This window comes from Hipposideros armiger, unplaced genomic scaffold (assembly GCF_001890085.2).
Source record: "Hipposideros armiger isolate ML-2016 unplaced genomic scaffold, ASM189008v1 scaffold_553, whole genome shotgun sequence".
Taxonomy (NCBI): domain Eukaryota; kingdom Metazoa; phylum Chordata; class Mammalia; order Chiroptera; family Hipposideridae; genus Hipposideros; species Hipposideros armiger.
This window is the reverse complement of record NW_017731903.1, coordinates 483,280-504,919: the sequence shown is the minus strand read 5'-3', so window position 1 is coordinate 504,919 and position 21,640 is coordinate 483,280. Positions and strand designations below refer to the sequence as shown.

General features: G+C 49.5%; 1 protein-coding gene across 1 annotated transcript in view; it reads left to right on the top strand.

The window, feature by feature from the left end:
• The window catches only part of SLC4A5 (solute carrier family 4 member 5), a 72,733-nt gene that overhangs the window by 19,277 nt on the left and 31,816 nt on the right, over nt 1-21,640 (top strand). Inside the window, 11 exon segments of the mRNA XM_019623617.1 lie at nt 1,219-1,379; nt 2,189-2,344; nt 3,784-3,879; nt 6,276-6,331; nt 9,661-9,818; nt 10,728-10,815; nt 11,774-11,992; nt 12,290-12,309; nt 14,756-15,023; nt 16,608-16,741; nt 17,424-17,695. Of these exon segments, the coding sequence (XP_019479162.1) occupies nt 1,219-1,379; nt 2,189-2,344; nt 3,784-3,879; nt 6,276-6,331; nt 9,661-9,818; nt 10,728-10,815; nt 11,774-11,992; nt 12,290-12,309; nt 14,756-15,023; nt 16,608-16,741; nt 17,424-17,695 (1,628 nt within the window).

Genomic DNA, 21,640 nt, shown 5'->3' with positions numbered 1-21,640 from the left:
TTTTGTTCTTCAGTCTAGTTGTGGAGAATGTCACGTCACTGGCCCTCATGTGGGATCCGAACCGGGGCCCTGCTGCTCAGAGCTGGCATCCCAAGCCAGCTCTTAACCAATGCGCCACTCTGCTGGCCCCTAGGTTGGTCATCTTTTAGACAACTCCTCCATCAAAACCCATGTTTCTGTGGGGGCCCAGTTCTGTTTCGTGACGGTTGTCTCATGATCCTTTTGTCTCTATCTGGACTGGAATCACACCGTTTTAATTGCTCAAGCTTTTCAGCAAGTTTTTGTATCTGCTAGAAGCATGTCCCATCTCCATTCTTCTTTTTTAGACTTTCCCCAACCATTCTGACATCACCTTTGTCAGAGGAACTTTAGAATTAGATAGTCACAGTCCAAAAATACTCCCTTGGGATTTTGATTGGAATAGCTTGAAGCTCTCCACTGATTGGGGTTGATATCTTACAAAGCTGAGCTAGCTGACCTCTCTCTCTTAGGTGCTCTCCAGGCCACGTGGTGCTTTCCTCTTCAGGGGAGGTATAGGCCAGTCTGCCTCTGCACAAGGCCTTTCCTTTCCTCCACCCAGCCTATGGCTCCAGGGGTTCTCGAAAGGACAAATTTTTGGTTTAACTTCTGTTCTTCCCCCCGATGACACTTGGGTTTTAACCTGAAATTTTAGAACCAAAATTCAGAGTGGACGCTTGGAAACCTCAGGCCCTGCAGTAGAACCTGTGGGGAAATACTTTTTGTCAGAAAATTCTTTCTCTGCCCCAGTAAACCACATCCCATAAGGTCACACTGACCACACGTGTGACCAGCCCCAGGTAACCAGGCTCCAGTTGAAACTTTGTTTGAACAGCTTTGTTATAGAATACCTTCATGTTCCCTCATTTTAAGTGTATATTTAAGTGATTTTTAGTAAATGTACAAAGTTGTGCAACCGTAACCAAATCCAACTTTAAAACATTTCCACCTCCTCTTTCTCCCCAAGAGCCCTTGTGCCCATTTATGGTCATTCTCTGGATGCCGCTTTGCCTTGAGCATGAGGAGTAAAAGACAGAGTGAGGGGGCCCCCACGAAACCCTCTGCCCGTGAATCTAGGACCAATGACCCCATATCATGCATAGCATGACTTGCAGGTGGACACCCCTCTCATGAGGAGACCCAGCCAGGAGCTCCCCCTGAGGGCATGGTCACGCTGAGCCCCATCCTTATCCCTTCCAGGTGGATAAAGTTTGAAGAAAAGGTAGAGGAAGGAGGCGAACGTTGGAGTAAGCCCCACGTGGCCACACTGTCCCTGCACAGCCTCTTCGAGCTCCGGACCTGCCTGCAGACGGGAACGGTGCTGCTCGATTTGGACAGTGGCTCCTTACCACAGATCATAGGTGAGGCAGGGACCGCTGAGGTCCCGCAAACCTGGGCAGCCCTCCCCGCTCCCGCCTCATGCCCACCCTCAGTCTATGTGACACCTTTGACACCTGTCTGATTCTGCAGAGACCAGGCTTCTGCTGTTCCCAAGTCAGCGTCACAGTGGCTCCAAGTGTCAATCCCACATAGCGTCCCAACGGAGAAAAAGCTCATCCTCTGAAATGCTGATCCGCAAAGTAGCAAAAGGGAAAGGGGCTTCTTAGCTCGAATGGAGACACCTGTTGCCATGGCAACCTGTTTCTTGTCAGGGCAAAGGGATTGTCTTGCATCTTTAGGAAATTAGCTCTCATTTAGTGGAGTGCTGAAGGGAGGGGGGTGGTTTGCCTTATTGTCCCTAAAACTTTTTGTGAATTTTGTTCTAGCATATGCAGTTTTGCCCAAAATACATTTCTAAAAAGAATTCATGTTAGGACTAAAAACGATTTAACACAGTACTTTTGTGCTTCTTAGAGTACTTTTATGTGTGTGATTTCATTTACTTTTTACAATAGAATTGATAGCGCATTCTACATACACACATGCACCCACATGTGTGTGCACACACATACACCCATGGACACGCACATGCCCTTTTACATATGAGGAGGTTGAGGGTTCGTGGTTTGCCCAAGCTTCAATAGTTTGTGGCAGATCCGGGACTATTTCCATATCCCCTGCCTCCTTTAGCTCACTTTTAATCTAACAAACAACAGATGAAAATGAAGACCCCCCCATGTCCCTGGTCATTCTGTCCCTCACGGACAAGGTGTGTTTGTTTCCCACTTAGATGATGTCATTGAGAAGCAAATTGAGGACGGCCTCCTGCGGCCAGAGCTCCGGGAGAGGGTCAGCTACGTCCTCCTGAGGAAACACCGTCACCAAACCAAAAAGCCCATCCACCGCTCCTTGGTCGACATTGGAAAGTCGGTCTCCTCCACCACCAGTGAGTTGGGCATATGCTGGTGGGCTATTGGCACACGGGGGTGGTGTCAGGCCCCAGTGCCTGGGTGAGCTTGGGAGCTTCCTGGACTTCATGATCTTGGAGAAATTCTGAGGTTCTGGGGATCCCTTAGCCTCCTTCAATGGCAGGTCTGCAGGGACCCCAGCCACACCCCAATATTGTCCCCACCACCAGAGAAGAACCATTTCTAGGAAGAAAGTTGGTTCTCAGCCTGGACTGTACCTTGCAGTCACCTGGGGATATGAAACACGTCCTAATGCCTAGGCCCTGCCCTGAAGGGTTGCATTCAGTTGGTCTGGGATATGGCCTACGAACAGGAAATTTAGAAAGGAGGGTTGCAAGATGCTGTAGAGATGGTGTGCTTATGGTAAGGGCTTGAAGTTTTCCCCACTGAACTCCCAAGAAGAGCCAAGAGTCTCGGCAGAAGCCAAAGCACATCAAGATGGTAGAAGGGGCCGAATCATCTCAAGGGTGGCAGGGCTGGTAAACCTGGCGTCTGGTGTCACTCTGATTAGCGGAGCCTGGAGCCATTAGGGAGAGTGGCTTGTTCTATGCACACATGCAACCCTACTACACTGCAAATGTTATTGGGGAGCAGCATGTTTTTCCAGGACCCATCAGCTCCAAGTCAAGTAGTTGTCTTCAATCTAGTTGTGTAGGGCACAGCTCTGCAGCCCATGTGGGAATCGAACCAGCAACCTTGGTGTTATGAGCCTGTACTTTAACCAACTGAATCACTCAGCCGCCCCAAACCTCCTCCACTCTTGATATCCCAGAATCGAGATGCCCAGACACTAGCCTTGCTGGACCAATCAGATAAATGCAGTAATCAGGACAAAGTTGATAAAGTTGCTAAATAGCCTTGATGAATCTCTTTAGATGAACTGTTTGAAGTGGGGGAAGTGTTTAGCATATCATAATAACAACAGATACATACTTGGTATTACTGCATTCCAGGCCATGAGTGCTCAACATGCATTAACTCACTTTATCCTCACAATAACCCGGTGACTATGCACTGTTCTCCTCATCCCTATTTTACAGATGAGGAGCCTGGGGCACAGAGAGGTTAAGTTACTTGTCTAAGGTCACACAGCCAGTAAGTGGTGCAATCAGGGTTGAAGCCAGTCCATCGAAAACACCTGGTGCCTAATCAATTGGGTATCTAGCTCACTTTCAACAGTACTAATATTTTCTCAAATCTTGCTTAGTCTATTAACTTGCTTCCCCAAAACCCCCCAAAACAAGAACAGCAACAACAAAAAACCCGAAACACCCTTTCTTCCTGGAAGGGGAAGACACATGTCTTGCAGTCCACTTTATTTAGGTAAAATGACGATAAATATGTGCCACGTTAATGGGAGAGGCTGTGCCACTCCAGCCAGGCTGCCAAGGCAAACCCCTTCTGTTCCTCCTCCCAGATCGCAGCCCTGCCCGGAGCCTTGCAGCGGTCCCCAGCCTGCACCACTCCACCGAGGACCTGAGGATGCGGCAAAGCGCCCATTACGGCCACCTGTGTGAGTGTGTTCTCTGCTGCTGGGCCACAGTTTCGTGGCGACAGCTTTGTACTGGCTGTGGCAGCTGTGGACTGTAAACTTTCATAGACTTTCAAAGGTGGAGGAGATAAAGCCCAGGATCTGTCTAGAATTTTCAGGACAGGCATCAGGAAAAATCTAACTTTCACCGGAAAACTGGGCTACTCTCAGAGCCTACTTTACTACCATAATTTTCTATATACTTACTCTGAAAAATTCAGCTCTAAACCAAGTCCTGGCATAATCAATACCCAATCCTATGAGCTAAACATTTGTATCTTAGTCTATACCTTTCTTATCATCAAATTGATCATTAACCCTGTTTTTGGTGAGAAGCCTTCCTGGAAACAGTTAAAAACAGGTGAGGTGCTTTCTCTTAGGACAGTCAGAGAATGTTCCCATCACTAGGTGACAGTCTCATGCCACCACAACCCTGGCAGGGTCACAGTCCCCTGAGTGCTGGGAATGGGGGAGAGGGCTTGTGAGGTTCCTGGTCACAGACAGGGCTTTTTCAGGCAATTCATCACGGGTGAGGCAAAGAAAAGAGGGAACTTGGAAAATGAAAAGAAAGAGCAGTGTGAAACTAGCAAACTTTTAAATACTTTTACTAAAATGCCAAGATATGAACAGGCACAGCCCACAGCCATGCCCCTCCCAGGCCCTAAGAATGATTTGGGAGGATGTGTGACCCCAGCCTGAGGCCTCAGCCACAGTTTGTTGGGAACTTTTTTCTCCATTCTTAGTGACCCTGGAGCCTCTTAGCCCGTCCCCCCCACACTTGGTTATTCCACATAGGGATGCCAGGAGGCATAAGTCAACAGGTAGTGAATGTCTATGGACAGGGTTTCTACTCAGTTATTCATTATGTATGAGGTCACCCTTGTGTCCACGCTACAGCGGTGGGGATGGGGATAAAAAGGCATGACTAAGTGATTATAGTGTTGTGTGCATGCTGCCCTCACCCCAAGGTGCCCCCCGGGAAAACTCAGAGAGGAGGAGTCACTCACCTGAGTCTCAAAGAATAAATAGGAGTTTTCCAGGAGCACTGGGGAGGAGGAGGGTATTCCAAACAAAGGAGACAAACAGCAGGTGAAGGGTAGGAAGGCCCTGTGAAGGGTGCTGTGTATGAGGGTAACACAACGTTCACCAGGAGGGTAGGGCCTACAGCGAAGAGGGTCACACTAAACAGGGCCTATGCACCCTGCAAAAGGTCCCAGACTTTATTCTGAAGACAGTGGGCACCCCTGAGAAGTTTTAAGCAGGAGCAGACTGTGCTCAAATTTTTATATGAGAAAGAATAAACTAGAAGGGGAGAAGATTAGAAGCAAGACACTGGGCCTGCCTTGGGGCAGTGAGAGCAAGAATGCAGAGGGAAGATCAAGGTGGGGGAGTTGATGAGCTGGGGGGAAGTAGGAAGTGAGGAAAGGGGGAGTCCAAGCTGGCACCTAGATCTCTGCTCTGACTGCCAGCGGATGGGAGGCAGGGGGCACTGGGTGGAGTAGGGTCTGTGGGGGGAGTCATTTGGTGGAAGACAATGAGTTCTGTTTCCCAGTGTTTTGAGTCTGAGGTGCCAGAGGAGTCCAGAACTCAGGAGAGAGATCTGAACTGGAGACCCTACCTGGGCATCCTCTGCCAATGTGGATATGGGAGCAGTGGGAGTGGTGTGAATGACCAGGACGGAGGGGGTAAAGCCTCCGGAGGGGGTGAGGGCAAAACAAGATCCTGGGGAGAGCCCAGCAAGCGAGGGTCCAGATGGAGATAAGAGGAGGGGAGCCTAGGGAGCATGTTCTGGAAGTGAGGGGACACACCAGGCCCCAGGAAGCTGAGAAGTATCAGGTCTGAGCGTGCTCCCTGGGCCTGGCCGACCTTCTCCTCCTGCCTTAATATTGGGAAGTTCAAATAAATCACCACACTGTTCTCCCCATGGGGGGCCCACCTTCCTGCCCTCTGCCAGCCCAAATCCCCATCTTTAAAGACTTGCATGGGTCATGGAGGACGGAGGTGAAATGTCTTCTCTCTCCAACAAAATCCAAGCTTAGTGACACCTGGCACCTCACCTGTCTGTGTCCCTCCCCACCCCCAGGGGCAGACATCTTGGTCTCTGCCCAAGAAGGTGGGGTGGAGGGTAGAGATGAGAACGCAGCAGGTTGAGGAGTGAGGAGGGAGAAGTAGAATCTGGGGTCTGGCAACTCTTTTAAGAAAGCTGCCATTGAAAGGAAGAAAAGAGAGAGGAGGCTAGCTCAAGGGGGCTGCAGGATTAGGGGAAAGGGTGTCTTGGTTTGGTTATGAAGACAGGAGAAGCATGTGTAGGGATCAAGGAAAAAGGACGTACGAGAGCCTGGCTTCCCCTGATGGACGTTCTTTTCCTTGTCTCCTAGGTCACGTCCAGAGCAGAAGCATGAATGATATTCCTCGTACTCCAAACACTGACCAGGTAGTAGAGCCTCTGCACTGGGCTGCTGTGGAGGGCCAGGGCGGGAAGAAGCCTTTGGTTTCCAGGGCAGGGAGTCCCTACGGGGAGGACTCTAGTCCTATGAAGGAGCAGGAATCCACAGGAAGGACCTGGGTGGAGTCTCTGGGCTATTTTGGTGACACTGCCCAGTCCATACTGACTGATCCCCAAGTGTTGGTTCTGTGCCAGGCCCTGGGAGGAGTGGGGGGCAGAGAAGCATGATCAGATGAGGTTCCAGCAGTTTCTGAGCTTGGGATTTGTTGGAGAGAGAAAAGCAACACGCAGAGTTTCACCTCCTGCATGACACATAGTACCTTTAACGATGGAGTGGGGTTGTGGGCTGGTAGAGACAAGCCATGGGGTCTCCGAGAGGGACAGCAGTGGCAGTGAATCCATTGGAATGCCCAGTATAGTGTCTTGGCTGGGGCAGGATAAAGTTGGTTTCTGTCTCCCACCAGCTTGGCTAAAATTCTCTTAATGAGATCAGAATCCTACAAGCAGGTCTAGTCCACGTTCTAAGGCCCACAGCCGGGGAACCCTGTGACTGTGCCCCCTGAGGAAGCCCAGAGGAGCCCCCCTCAGTTCCAACCCCTACACACCTCAAGGGCAGAAGGTCTCACGATCCCCTTGCATATGTACCCCAGGAGTAGGAGAAAGGTGATAAAAGAAACCTGAAATTTTGGTGAGGACTCATCAGGAGCTTGGGTGACCACCAGACCTTCAAGGCACCCCAAGTTTGGTGGCAGGCAAAACAAAAACAGTTCCTCATGTCAGTGTCCCAAGGGACCTTTGGTGGCCAAAATAATAACAATAATGGCATCAACCAACATATAAGGTCCACACACTGCATGCACCACACTGTGAGGAGCGTTTTCTGTGTGCATCATGGAGGTACTATTATCATCTCCAGTCTACTCAGAAAAACATTGAAGCTTAAAGCAGTTAAACAACATACCCAAGTTCGTGCCGCGAAAGGTGGTGGAACCTTGACTTGTTCTATGCAGCCTGCCTCTAGAGACCTTAATTTGGAAGTGGCTTAGGAATGAGTATTCTGGGATATTATTGAGAGAGGAACCCACTTTATTACAATCAGACACATAGACAGTGGAGCCATGATAAGGAAGCGTTGTTTAGTCCAAGTCTTTCACGACCTATTTTAACGAATGTCTAGCTGTCACTTTCCCCAGGCAATGCTGCCTTGATTTAGGGATTGGAGTCCAGCCCCGGGCGCCAGCATCCAGCTCTCCTAACTGATCAGGTGATGCTGCTTCTCAGTATTTTGCAGCAGCAGCTGCTTGTTGTGAGAACAGCAGTTTGTCCACCAGTGGGTGCTCTTTAAGGGCAAGCCCAGAGGCGTTTTCTCTGCAGGCTTTCTTCATTGCTTCATGCCCGCCGTGGGCAGGCTGGCAGGTGCCCAGTGAGCAGAGGGTGGATTCAGACAGCATGGCTGTGTGTGGTGACTCAGCAGCGCTGGAACAGGGTCCCCATGGAATCAGGAAGTGGGGTCAGCAAGAGCCACGTCTAGACTGTGGCTAAGCCGGGTGGCCAGAACAAAAGCATGGCTCATTTCTGAGACGTCACCACCCTGGCCTCCTTACCAAACACGTCACCACCTGCAAGGGAGGACCACGGCCTTGTTTCAGTTCCTCTCCTTTCCTGGATTATGAGTGTGCTGGTTGGGCTGCCCCAAAGCGTTGTTGTTTTCAAAACCTCTTTCTCCAGGGCACTCCTGCCACTCTTCTTCTCCTCCTGTCCCCTGGACCCGCTCCTTGCCTGATGCTCGAGGGCACAGAGAGGGCAGGGAACTGGCTGCCCAAGTACACCAAGTCCTCCACCCTGAAGAACGCTGCTTATGAATCAGCTGACTGCAGCTGGGACAAAGGAACTTTATGAGTTCTGGGGACTCTGGCCTTCCCATTAACTCCTATCCTTGCTTGTTCTCACTACATTAGGGTCCTCGGGGCTGTTGCCTGGGTGGTTGTAGAGAGTTTTATTTTTTTGGGCTGAATTTAAAAGATTATAAGGGTGCAGCCCTTTCTCATGCTGGTAGGCCACCCAGCCCAGCGTGTATCACGCCCACCATGAACGAATCAGGAAACAGCTATGGGCCCACAGGGGCAGGACCTGCTGGCCATACCCATGCCCACAACTGATCCCTCCTCAGTCTAGGAAAAGAAACAAAGAACCTGTATCTTTGCTGAGCTTATGAGAAGCAGGCATTTTTGTGCCCACAGAGAGACTCCAACCAAGGAGGAATGGGTAGCAAATTCGTGGCATTCACAGGCTCTCTCTGTAGCACTCATCTCCACCTTCTGGGCCCTTTCTTCCTTTGTTGGCCACAGTGGACTTCTGCCAGCCCCGTCTGCCAGATGTTCCCTCTCTATAAAATTATCTCTGTCCCTTTCCCATCCCCTTGTTGCCCAAAGGGAAAGCAATCTGAAAAATGAGTGCATCCTAAGATGTGAGCTTGTATGTGACGTCCCTGAGGCATTTTTATCATAAAAGAGGACTCAGGTGGAGTCAGTGTCTTACCCTAAGAATGTCATCATAAACGCAGAAAATGGGAGTAAGTTTGGGAAGAGGGCTTGCCGCCAGCACCTCTTCCATCAGACCCCACTCACTCTGCCTATTTAACCTTTCTGCCCTGAACAGACTTAGCCAGAGGGATTGGAGAGAGGGCACCTAGACAGTCTCAGTTGGAAAGTCTCAGAAGCTATGAGTTTCCTGGGAGGTCTCCTGGGGGTGACTTGGGGCCCAGGAAGTCTCCTGCAGACTTGAAGGCATGGCCCAGGGGTTCCTGTCAGCCAGGAAGCAGATGGCAAAGGAAAAACAAAGCACATCATCCCTGGCCATCAGAAGGGGACTCAATGCTTCTGCAGCCACCCAAGGTGAAGGCAGAGAGGGAGGGGTGGGCAGCTGGAGTGTAAGAGCCAAGACTCTTGTCTACTTGAGCCTCAGAGGCTGGGCCTTGAGACCTAATGTCCAGAAAGCCCAGGGCTGTCTTCTCTGACCCCTCAGCTCACACTTCAGTTGAGCAAAGTTTTTATCCATCAAGCAACATCTTAGGGATCAAGTCATTGCCTGTTCCTTCCCATCTAAAAAGGCTCAGTTGGTCCCTCAACTTAACCAAGTTTGAGTCTCCTCATCTGCACAATGGAGGAGAATGTTTGGTTATTTCTTTCAGTGTCTTGAAAAATGCTGGGAAAGCTCTTCAAAATTAGGCCTCCACAGTGATCTGAAGAGGGATGAGGGAGTGAGAACTGAAACCATTGCGAGTAACCCTGGGAGTCTTCCTTCCCCTCCTTAACCAGAGGAAAAACAAATTCATGAAGAAGATCCCCAAGGACTCAGAAGCCTCCAACGTGCTCGTGGGCGAGGTGGACTTCCTGGACCAGCCCTTTATCGCCTTCGTGCGTCTGATCCAGTCGGCCATGCTGGGAGGAGTGACCGAGGTGCCCGTCCCCACCAGGTGAGGACCACTGAAATTCACCCACCACACCTGCCCTCAGACAGCCAGCTGTTCATGCAGTCAGCACGCCATGCTGGTGAAGACGCCCCTAAAACATAGAAGGAAAATTAGGGAATTGGCTGGGGAAGAAAATCTTCTGACTAGGGAAGAGTTTTAGGGAGTTGATATAAAATAATCATTAGAAAGCAGGAGCCAACAGCTGGGAGAGATGCTGTTGGGTGGGCTCTGGGACACCAGAGCACAGAGAGGATGCTCAAGGGGGAGCTAGTGGGAGTGACGAGGAAATGCTTCTCCAAAGCAAATACAGGAATTAAATGGGGGAAGGGACAAGTTTCCAGCCAGTTAAAAAGATAAGAGTAAGGCTGGCCTAGTGGCTTGTTGGTTCAGAGTTGGCTTGGGAGCGCGAGCTCTGAGCAGCAGCACCACTGGTTCGGATCCCACATGGGCCAGCGAAGCTGCGCCCTCCACAGCTAAGATGGTGAACAACAGCTCGACCTGGAGCTGGGCTTCTGTGAGTTGTTGGTGATGGCGTAGGCAGCAGTGGGGCTGCAGTGGGCTGCCGTGAGCTACCTTGAGTGGCTGGCAGCCTGTGAGAGCTGCCGTGAGCCGCTGTGAGCGGCCATCCAATGGCTGGTGACCGACCTGCCTCAGCCAGGAAGAGCGCAATGATCACGACACCAACATCGGCCAGTGAAGTGATGTCCTCCACAACTAGACTGAAGAAACAAAGGACAGCAACTTGTCTGTTCCCCTTCCCTGATTCCCCAACACTGTTCCCTCCCCCAGTTCCCCAATAAAATCTTTAAAAAAAAAAAAGATAAGAGTAGATACTATTTAGGGCCAGAGAATCTTTTTTTTCACCTGCTTCTATTTTTTCTTCTCTTTCCTCCTCCTTCATCTTCTTTGCAGATTTCTGTTCATACTGCTGGGACCTTCTGGGAAAGCAAAGTCCTACAATGAAATTGGCCGAGCCATTGCAACCCTCATGGTAGATGATGTAAGTGGTAACAAAAAACATGTACTCCAATATGTCATGGCTCCTGCATCAAGCACTGTGCCTTCATTCACTTACCCAACAGGCGCATTTGAGCACCTGCTGTGTACCAGGCTCTGTGCAGGGGGCTGAGGATTACAAGAATGAGGGAATGGTCACTGCCCTTTAGGAGTGCTAACCTAGTGGGGGAGGCAGACCTCTAATACAGGCAGTCAGGGAGGCTTCCCGCATGAAGGGCTTTAAAGCTTCAGGCGAGCAGAAGGTAGGTAGACCCAGCACAAGCCTGAGAGGCAGGCATTCCAGACAAAGGGAACAGGGGCCAAGGTTCGGAGACAGAGAAGCTGGATGGAAATGGTTCGATGTAAGCCTAGTTAGTGTCAGAGCTTTGAGAGCAGGAGGTAACACAGAGAGGCAAGTCAGAGACCACACAGAGCCTGTGGGCAGAGCAGAGTTCACACTCTGTCCTCAGAGTAATGGGGAGCCTAGAGAATTTTAAACACAGCCATGATCTGATCAGACCTGTAGCTCAGACAGAACACTCTGGAGACAGTGTGGAATGAGGCAACCTGGCCCTCCAAGAATCAAGGGCTAGGAAGTTATAAACAGGTTTGAAATAGCCGAGCTTCTCGGACTGGGCTCTGCACAGGTTTTCTAATGAGCTTGCTCTGTGCAAAACTGAAAGAGAGAAGGTTAAGTCACTCAACCAAAGTCTGACAGCTGGAACATGGAGACCTGTCCTTCAGATCCAAAGGGGGCCATATGCCCCGAAGTCTGCTGTTTCCCAGGGGAGTTTATTTCACCTGCTGGGCTATGTTCTCATCTGAAAAACTGAGAGCAAATTGGTAGCAGGAGCAACGGTTAAAAGCGATTTTCTTTGAAGCTGTGTGGTGTGGTCCCAGGAGGTGGGTAAGAAGGGGACCTCGGCCAGAGACCTGACTTTTCTCTTCCTCTTCGCTGCCAGCTCTTCAGCTACGTGGCCTATAGAGCCCGCAGTCGGGAAGACCTGATCGCTGGGATTGATGAGTTTCTGGATGAGGTAATCGTGCTCCCCCCTGGAGAATGGGACCCAAATATCCGAATCGAGCCCCCCAAGAAGGTGCCCTCTGCGGACACGAGGTAAATATGTGAATGGAGGGGTGGAGCGGGGGAAAGTGGTACAAAAAAAGCTTCAAGTCTGTCTGTTTCTTGTTTTGGGTTNGTGGCTGGTAGGGATTTACAAGGCACATTATTCACTAATTTGTGTCAGCAAATTTGTCTTCGCAGCAGATTCCTTATCTCAGGTTTCAAAGCCAGCCCTTCAGTGTCAGGCAGGAGCTGTCTTAGCCTGGCCCAGATGGTCTGTCAGAGCTGTGGCCTGGGCTCCGCCTATCCTCCCTACCTCCCCTGGACAAAGTGAGAGACTAAAGAGGGCTTTGATGAGCTGCCCTCACAATGAAGCCAATCCTTGGCTCTAAGGAACTGGAGGGAAATGGGAAAGGGTGGGGGCCCAGGCGGGGGGTGGTCACGGGCTCCCTGCCCAACAACTGCTGACCCTTTCCCATGTCCTGTGTTCATCCACAGCAAATACAACTGGGTTCAATGCTTCAGCCCTGCTGCCACCAAACATCAACTCTTCTCTGGTAAGTCCTTTCCCCTTACATCAGACATGTGAGAACTTTTGTTTGTGGGGAGAGTGAGAAAAGTTGGGAAACTGAGACCATCTTATGGCAGCCCAGGCTTGCAGAGTCAGCACCAGCTGCCCGTCAGGGTCACCTATGGAGCCTTGTCAGCGCACATTTTTATTTGATGTATATACTGTCAAAAATCCCATTTTAAAACATGCCTCATTCCATTAGATCTAAGTGCAAAAATATCACACACACACACACACACACACACAAACACACACATACACACACACACACACACACACACACCCCAAGGGGAGGTAGATGTGAGAAATGGTCTATAGGGCTGCACAAACAATGCTGTCAGCAAAGCTTCCCATCCATCTTTCTACCTTCTTCCTTGTCTTCCTACCTAGGACCCCTAATTCCCACCCAACAATGCCACTACCCAGCCCCAGAAAGTTTATTCATGCTCCCACCTCATTGAATCTGATTGGCTCTTTGTGCTCATGAGTCCCCTGGCCCCCAGGTCTGGCCTGCCTTTCCAATAATAATGAGTGGTGGCTCTCAGGAGCCGGCACCCTGCCTAAGTGACTCCAATGGTGGGAAGTCCAAAACCAGGTGAAGGGTAGCACCTGGTAGGCCCTGGGGGAGATTCTTAGACCCCGCATGTCCCCAGGGTTGCTCCTTCGGTTTCCCCCAAACAGGTAGCTGACTACTCGGTTGGCAATTTAACATAAGATTTTTCAAATATCTGATTTTGAGGAAGAATGGATTCAATCAGCACCTATGTCTGAATACTTATTACGTGCAAGGTGCTGTGTGTGCTTTGAGGGCTAAACAGACATCTAAGAAACAGACATGGCCCTGCCCTTAAACTTGCTTGTAATAAGCCTATGGAGACAAACCTGATAAGTAATGAACAGCAAAAGCAGAGCATGCCATGCATCAAATATGGCCAAATGTGTACTTCCAAGCTGGAGAGGAAAACCTCATGGAGAAACTGGAATGTGATCTGGTCTTGAAGACTGAGAAAGTTGGTTCTGTAGAGAGAAGTACATTCCAGGCCACGGAACCAGTGTAGACAGAAGGGCACAAGAGGAAAAGCACAAACCTGTTCCAGGACGGTGGCCAGGTATAGTGTGAGGGTGAGGATCACACAGGGAAACGACGAGAGACAAGCTGGGAGAGACGTTGGGCAAGACCAGTGGGGCGGTAGAGGCATGCTGCCCTACAGTGACTGAGGGACCCCCTGACATTCAGTAGATGGCTGGGACTCTCGCTTCATGTGGTTTTCTCCAACCCTGAGCTTTCTCACAGCATGGTTGTTTCAAGGTTCTAGGGGTGGGGAGAACAGATAATGCAAGGCCACTCGAGTTCTCAGCTCAGAACCTGCTCAAAGCCACTGCCTCCTCATTCTATTGGTCTATGTAGGCCCAGGGAGCCCAGATTCAAAGGGGTGGAGAAACAGACTTCACCTCTTGTTGGGAGGACCATCAAGCGTTACATTGCAAAGGAGCGTGGACACAGGGAGGCATGATTCACCGTTATATCAAACTACCACATTTCTCTTAATCCAAACATCTACTATAACTAGTGGCAAGCATCTGTTACATCATTATGTAGGTTTCTGAATATTTACACATTAATTTTTTAAAATATATCTTAATTTTATTNGCTAGAAGTTCCAAATCAAAGCCTCAGCAAGGCTGTGCTCCCTCTGAGATTCTGGGGAGAATCCTCCTTTGTGTCCTCCTGGCTTCTGGTAGTGCCATCACTCCTTGATGCTTCTTTACTTGCAGCTGCACCACTCCAATCTCTGCCTCTGACATCACATGGTATTCTCCTGTGTTTCCATTTTCATATGACATTTCCCTGTTCTTATGAGGACATCTGTCATATTGGGTTCAGGCCCATCCTAATGACCCCATCTTAACTTGATTATCTATGCAAAGACCCTATTTCCAAATAAGATCATATTCACAGGTGCCAGGGGTTCAGATTTCAATATATCTTTTGGGCAGACGCAGTGAATCTGTGCAATAATCTGGAATGTCTCTGCCTCCTAAATTTGGACCCATCTGTGTTTACCAAGCACAGGTGCCCTGCAGATTATCAGGGACGTGAGGAGGATGGCCATCTGTGGACCCCAGGATTTGCAGTCCCCATGGAATGTTAGGACATAGTCCCATCAGTCCTCCCCTCCCTTATCCCGGCTGTCAATGTCCACCCTTCCCAGTGGGAATGGCGCCAACCACAAACTTTCAGTCATGAGAGAATTCTTCCCCAATCTTAAACGTTCTGGTAGAAAGATCCCTGTCCCCATCCACTCCTAGTCAAGTTCCCTTCCTCGCCCCAGGCTCTGCAGGCTCCTGCCCCTGCACTGGTGTTTATGGTGAGAAAGCAGCCCTTGGGCCTGTCTTGAGCAGGTTATTCGGTGGCCTGTGTCTGGATGTCAAGAGGAAGCTGCCCTGGTTCCCAAGTGACTTCTATGATGGCTTCCACATTCAGTCCATCTCTGCCATCCTATTCATCTACCTCGGCTGCATCACCAACGCGATCACCTTTGGTGGGCTTCTGGGGGATGCCACTGACAATTACCAGGTGTGTGTATGAGCTGAGGTGTGCAAACCTCAGTAAAATCTGCTTCCACTGGGTGGCAGTAAGGCGCTTCGTCCCGTAATCCCAAAACCAAGGCTCGGGTTTCATTTACCATCCAGGTTCAAATCATTACTTTAAGTAACCCTTTACCCTTCAAAAAATTAATGACAAGCAACATTATTAAAAGATCTAAGGCTAAATCATGTTACTAAAGACCAAATTTAAGGATGATGTAAATAGACCAAACTCTCAAGGGGAATCATCTGCTTTATTTGATACTTTTCCCACTGATGCTTGGATGAACTTAATCAATTGAGTTAATTAATTGAGTTGTTAATTGTGGCCTTCTTCCCAAACTTTTTTTTAAAAAATCAACCTTAAATTCTTAGCTTGGAAAAAAAAAATTCTTAGCTTGGAGTTAAGACATTTTTAGAAAGATGGTAAACTGTTACTATGACAACGACACAGTCTTCCCTGAGGAAGACATCAGCTCAGCAGACACTAGCTTGAGACCCAAGCAAGGGTCTTCTCTGAAGGAGGCCTTTATAATTGAGATATAACAATTAGAAAGCTCAGAGCATTAAGGTAAAGACCCATTTTCCCGGATAAATTGAATGCCTATCTCCAGCCCACACCATTCTCCTGAGCTACAGGTCCAACATCCAGCTGCCTCCTGGGCATGTCCATATAGTTGCCCCTGGGGATTCCCCCAGCTCACAGGGCCTGCATTCCATCTATTATCTTCCCTCCAGACCTGCTGTTCCACCAGCACAGCGAATGACACCATGGTTCACCCAGCTATCCACAGATAGAATCCAGCCTCTCAGGCCACCCTCATGATGTGGTCCTACTTGTCTCTCACGCCTCATCTTCCAGGGTTCCCTTTCTCAGATTCCTGTCCTCCACTCATTCTGCATTCTGTTTCCCATCAATGCTGATCATGTTTCAGTTCTTCAGAGACTTGCTCCCTTTCACGCCCCGCCTTTGTAAACACTGTTCCCTCTTCCTGGGACACTCTCATCACTCCACTTACCCTCTTCTCCTTGTCAATTCCCTGCTCAATTCTTGGGTCTCAGCTTCCACATATCTACCTCTTGGGAGGCCTTCTTGACCACCTTTTCACTCCTACTGTGTGCTCCTATAGCACCCTGACCTTATCTCAGCTTATCGCCCTCCTTGGCAGTGGTTCTCAACAAGTGGCAGTTTTGAGCACCCAAGAAACATTGGGCAATATCTACAGACAGTTTGAGTTGTCAAAACCGGGAGGAGATGTTTGAATGACTAAATGATTACACAGATGAATGGGCAGTCCTCTAGTAGAAGAATGGGCACGGGGACAAGAAGAACCATTGGCAGCCCTGTTTTCAGGGCCTTAGGTTGCCAAAAGGAAGTCACATATGACATTTATCCAAGTGGAATTGGAAAGAGTGATGCTGGTGATTATGGAGGTTGTGGAGTAAGTGATGGAGATAATTTGGGGAGGAGAGGGCCTGGAATAAAGGATGAGCACTGTGGCCTGGGCCCCTGGCAGATAGCTGCGCCCCCTTCTCCTGTGTCCGTGGCCCCTCACCCTCCTCATGCCCCCAGGGAGTGATGGAGAGCTTCCTCGGCACTGCCATGGCTGGCTCCTTGTTCTGCCTCTTCTCGGGACAGCCTCTCATCATCCTCAGCAGCACAGGGCCCATCCTCATCTTCGAGAAGCTCCTCTTCGACTTTAGCAAGTAGGTGCCCCTTGGTGGAGTTTACCAAGGTCGGGTGGGAGAATAACCCCAAAGGGGAGGCATGGGGGAGGAGATACCAAAGCTGGTCTTTACCTGTGTGAAGGACTACCAGGTGGCCCCTGCTGACCCCCTCCAGCTTCCTGCCTAACAGCCATCTTAGTGCAAATTAGCATACCTGATAGGGAGATATCCAGGCAAGATGAGAAGAGAAAACCCATACCACTCTACTTGTGAGCAATTATGACTTGGAAGTCAGTGCAGTGTGTGAAAAGTCTTGAGCTGGAGGTCGGAAAGCTACGCTGTAACCAGGGCAGCTCCTATCACCACTCCTGGCTCAGATGCCTCATCTCCAACATGAGGCTATTTCTAAGGCCCGCCCCAGCTCTGTCAGTCTGGAATTCCTTGTTTTTTCATTCACTCTTGGTGTTTGTTCCAAATTATGAAAACTGAGATGTCCTAGCACCTACCTGCCACCCCCATGAGATTCTTTCCCAGAATTCTCAAGGCCCAGACAACCCCACCCAGGAATTGTCCCAGTCCCCAGTCCCCAGTCCTCTTGCAGTTTCTGGGAGACCATCTCTGTCACAGGAGAGGCAGATGAGCCACTCAGAGTGGGTCTGGGGAGCCAAGCACAGCCCAGAGCCCTAAGCTGGAGGCCCCCCCACTTTTCTCTGCCTTCCAGAGGCAACGGCCTGGACTACATGGAGTTCCGCCTCTGGATTGGCCTACACTCAGCCATCCAGTGCCTTATCCTGGTAGCCACTGATGCCAGCTTTATCATCAAGTATATTACCCGCTTCACCGAGGAGGGTTTCTCCACCCTCATCAGCTTCATCTTCATCTACGATGCCATCAAGAAGATGATCGGTGCCTTCAAGTACTACCCCATCAACATGGACTTTAAGCCCGACTTCATCACCACCTACAAATGCGAGTGCGTTGCTCCGGACACAGGTGACCAGCAACCTCAGTGGTGCCCTCGGCCCCCACCCACCCACCCCTCTGCATTACAGCTCTCTACTCAAATGCAAGAGGCTGAGCCTGCTTGGGAAGACACCTACTGTCCCAAGGGAGCAAATGCAGGAGCTTAGACCCAGTGTTTGGAAGAAAGCCAAGGGGACAGTAGCTCTGACGGGGGTCATGATACCAGAGCCCAGGGTTGTAATCAGGAGTGATCAGGAACACCCCGAGAAGGGAAGAGGCCTGCTTTGCCTCTGTGTGGCACTGATGGGGAGGCCATACCTGTCAGGAATGCTGCCCAGGTTCCTGCTCTAGGCCAGAGGTAGACCTGATGAGGCCTAAAACCCCTCCCAGCTTCATGAGAGCATGATACCATGAGATCCCCCTGACATCGCTCCCAGTGTGTAATGTGAGACTGTACCAGAGGGATGAACATCCTTACAGATGGGGACACGTCAGAGTGTAGGGCAGGTCAGGGTGAGGCAAGGCCTGGCAACCATGTCATCTGAAGGACAGTTGGAGAGCCTGGAGTGATTCAGCACCTTGGAGAGGTGTGACAGGAATGTCATGTTACAGGGGGGCCAGGTTCACCCTGTGTAACTACAGGACGCAGAACAAGGAACGAGGAGCAGACGCTCTAGGGAACCAGCTGCTGGCTGAACTCAGGGAAGAACTTAGAGTGGTGGGAACCGCCACCCTGAGAGTATTGGCCCTCTTGGGTGGTCACAAGTTACTTGGACATTCCCTAGCTGTCCATCTGCCAAGGGTATTATAAGAAAGATCCCTGCACTGGACAGGAGGCTGCATCAACTAACTGGTCAACCTGATAATACTCAGTGCCACTCCTATGGTTCCTTTCTGACCAGAAAAATTGTAAAGTTAGGGCTTCCCATAGTCTGAACCCCTGGCCTCCTTCACAATCATAATTATGCTCCAAAATGCCTTCAGTGGGATGTGCCCAGAGTGCCCAGAATGCCACAGAGCAGGGGCCAGAGACCCATTCATGTATCTCTGAAGACCACCAGGCTAAGACCACAGAGAGCTAACTGAGGTCCAGAGGCCACCCAAGGTCACACTGAACCTTGGCTTTCACGGCTATAAAAGAGGGACATCAACACTCTACCAGTCTCATGGAAGTCTTGTGAGGTTTGCAAATTGGGTTGGAGGAAAGAAATGGATATTGTGTTGTTCAGCCTCTGAATAATACTATAGATTAAAAAATTGATCATAAGTCCATAAAAAATATTTGCTGCACGATTACTGTGCACTCTACTTTAGACGAGGCCTTGTGGAGATAAAGATGTCCTGACCTCAGGGAGGGTATTTCTGGCTGTATCCTCTCTCCCTGCATCACTGAACTGATTTTGTAAAGAAATCTAGACTTAATTTTTTTCTTTCATTTTTCTCTATCATTAATTTTGAGTCATTTCATTAAACTCCAGTGATGGGTGAAGCTGTCCTTTTTCCTGAACTGGAACATGTTGCTTGCCCAGGGGATCAAGGAGATCTTATCTGCAGGACCTTTTTGTTCTGCCCTACAGCGAATCCTGCCTCTGCAGGCTGGGCCCCATCAGGGCACTCCTGTTTGCTGCTTGTGCCCTCTGGACTGTGGATTCATTGCACAGAACACAAATATTCCCACAAACAAAGCTTCTGAAAGTACACGTAATTGCTCTCTTTTAGAAACGGTCCAAATTCTGGGGTCATGTGTAGAGCTTTGGTCAGTCTGAACATCATGTGTCCACCAAATCGTGTGAGAAACCAAATCAAGGGGCACCCTAGAAACAGGCATATAGGAGCCTTAAGACAGGATTTGAGGGGCAAAAAGATATCCACTTGTCTCCAAATGGCATCCCCTCTGACCTTGCCCAGGTGCCTGATGTCACCTCGTCACTTTGGATCATGTTATCGCCATGGTTCTGAAAGTGTGGCCCCCAGCAGCATCAGGACCATCTAGGAACTTGTTAGAAATGCAAATTCTTGGGCCCCATCAGACCTGCTGGGTCAGAAAGTCTGGGGTAGGGCCAGCTGTATATTAACAAGCCTTCCAGGCGATTCTGATGCATTCTCAAGTTTGAGAACCACTGCTCTGTTGAGCGACTAGTTAGTAATACTGAGCCGTTATTAACCACTAATCCTAGTAAGATTGGATTTTCACTTTCTTCACAGAGAATAAAGGAACTGGAACCAGGACAAGTTAGTTTTGATTAGAATATAAAAAGGAAAGTTCTAGACCTTTAGGAGACTGGGGATGGGGAACTAAACGGGGAGGGTTTCTTTCCCAGCCGCTGGGCCTCGTGCTTATGAATTGTCCCATATTCCTAGTTTTACTGCAAAACCCAGTCTGATTGGCACACTAGCCCTCATTGCCAGTCTTCATCATAAGAGCGTGTTCGGGGGCATTCTCTCTCTGTCAGTTTAATCTTATTTCCATTGTAACTGATTTGTATTTTATTTATGGATGCTGCACACACTGACTTGGCTGCTTTCAATCCCAAGTGAGTACCATTTATAAACACTAGAATTTCAAAATATTTGATACTTGAACACTCTGGAATTTTCAATGTCGATTTTCTTCCTTCTTCATTTCAAAGTCACTTTCAGATAAATCCTACAAAGTTCTCCATATAGAAGAATGGCTAAGCCTAAGCAAAAGACATAAAAGAAATGTTTAGTGTGACAACTTTGGCAGTGGAAAGGCATCTGAGCTCGCCAGGCTCAAGCGTCAGCTGGAAGTCCTCTAGCATTTGTGTGGGTAGCCCTGAGTCAGCCTGTTCGCCCACCTTCTCTGCTCCGTTGTTAACTGTGCATGTGCATCACGTTCTCTTGGTCAGTGGTGTGAGGAAAGGCAGCCAATGTCCCCGATTTCTATGAAGTGAAGCTTTCTTCAGAATAATCCTAACAAACTTCTGGATTGGAGAGCTCCCAGGAGTATTCTGACCTAGGTCAAGGCTGAACTCCTTAGCCACTCACAGCTCAGCTGTCCCAGAAGTGGACAACATAGAGGACACCAGATGACAGCTTGTTGGAGACAGAAGGGAGCTTCAAGAATAGCCCCTTCTTTCTTCTGGGTTCCTAACCACAGTCAGCAGGAGCTAAATGGGGTTTGCAGTGCATTTCAGATATATTGCTAGCAAACTTGGCTGCCAGGCCTCCTCCTTTCCTCCCAGACCTCCTGCAGAGGAGCTGCCCAGTAGGCCTTCACTTGGAGGAGGAAGGCAAGGAGGGCCTGGCCCTTCTCCTCCACCCATGCAATGCAGGAGCAAGAGGGAGGGAAACAGAGCCCCCCCCCAAAACCTGCCTTTATAATGAATGAACGTATCCTGAAGGGAGTCACAGTTCCTGTCAACTCTCCTCATGGCCCCTGATGGGAACCCTCATATGTTCCACTTAGAGTTAGGGAGACGGAGGGTGGGACCCAAATTTAATTTTCTTCACCTTGCACTCAAGGGGCAGATTAGAGAAGATAATATCAAAGCCAGTGAGTTCTTAAAGTCCCAGCTGACCTAAAAAAAAAAATCTCACATCTGGACAGGGCAGGAGAGAAGGGAAGTATGTGTGGAGGGGAGCAGGGAAGGACACTCGCCGTGTGGAGCTGGGAGGTGTCTCGGCTCTGGGCCAGCCTGCCTGGGATGAATCATGGCTCCTCCAAGTATGTGCTGTGTAACCTTGGGCAATGATCAGGTTACTTAACCTCTCTGGGCCTCAGTTACCTCAGCTTTAAAAATGGGGAGACTTTTTGCAGATTTAGGAACTTAGCAAGCTGTTACGTGTAAGGATTTGGCATAGTGCATGGCATAGAGTAAGTTCTTTGAAAATGTTTAAGAGCACAGACATGGGTCCAGTGGCTGGTAGGGATTTACAAGGCACATTATTCACTAATTTGTGTCAGCAAATTTGTCTTCGCAGCAGATTCCTTATCTCAGGTTTCAAAGCCAG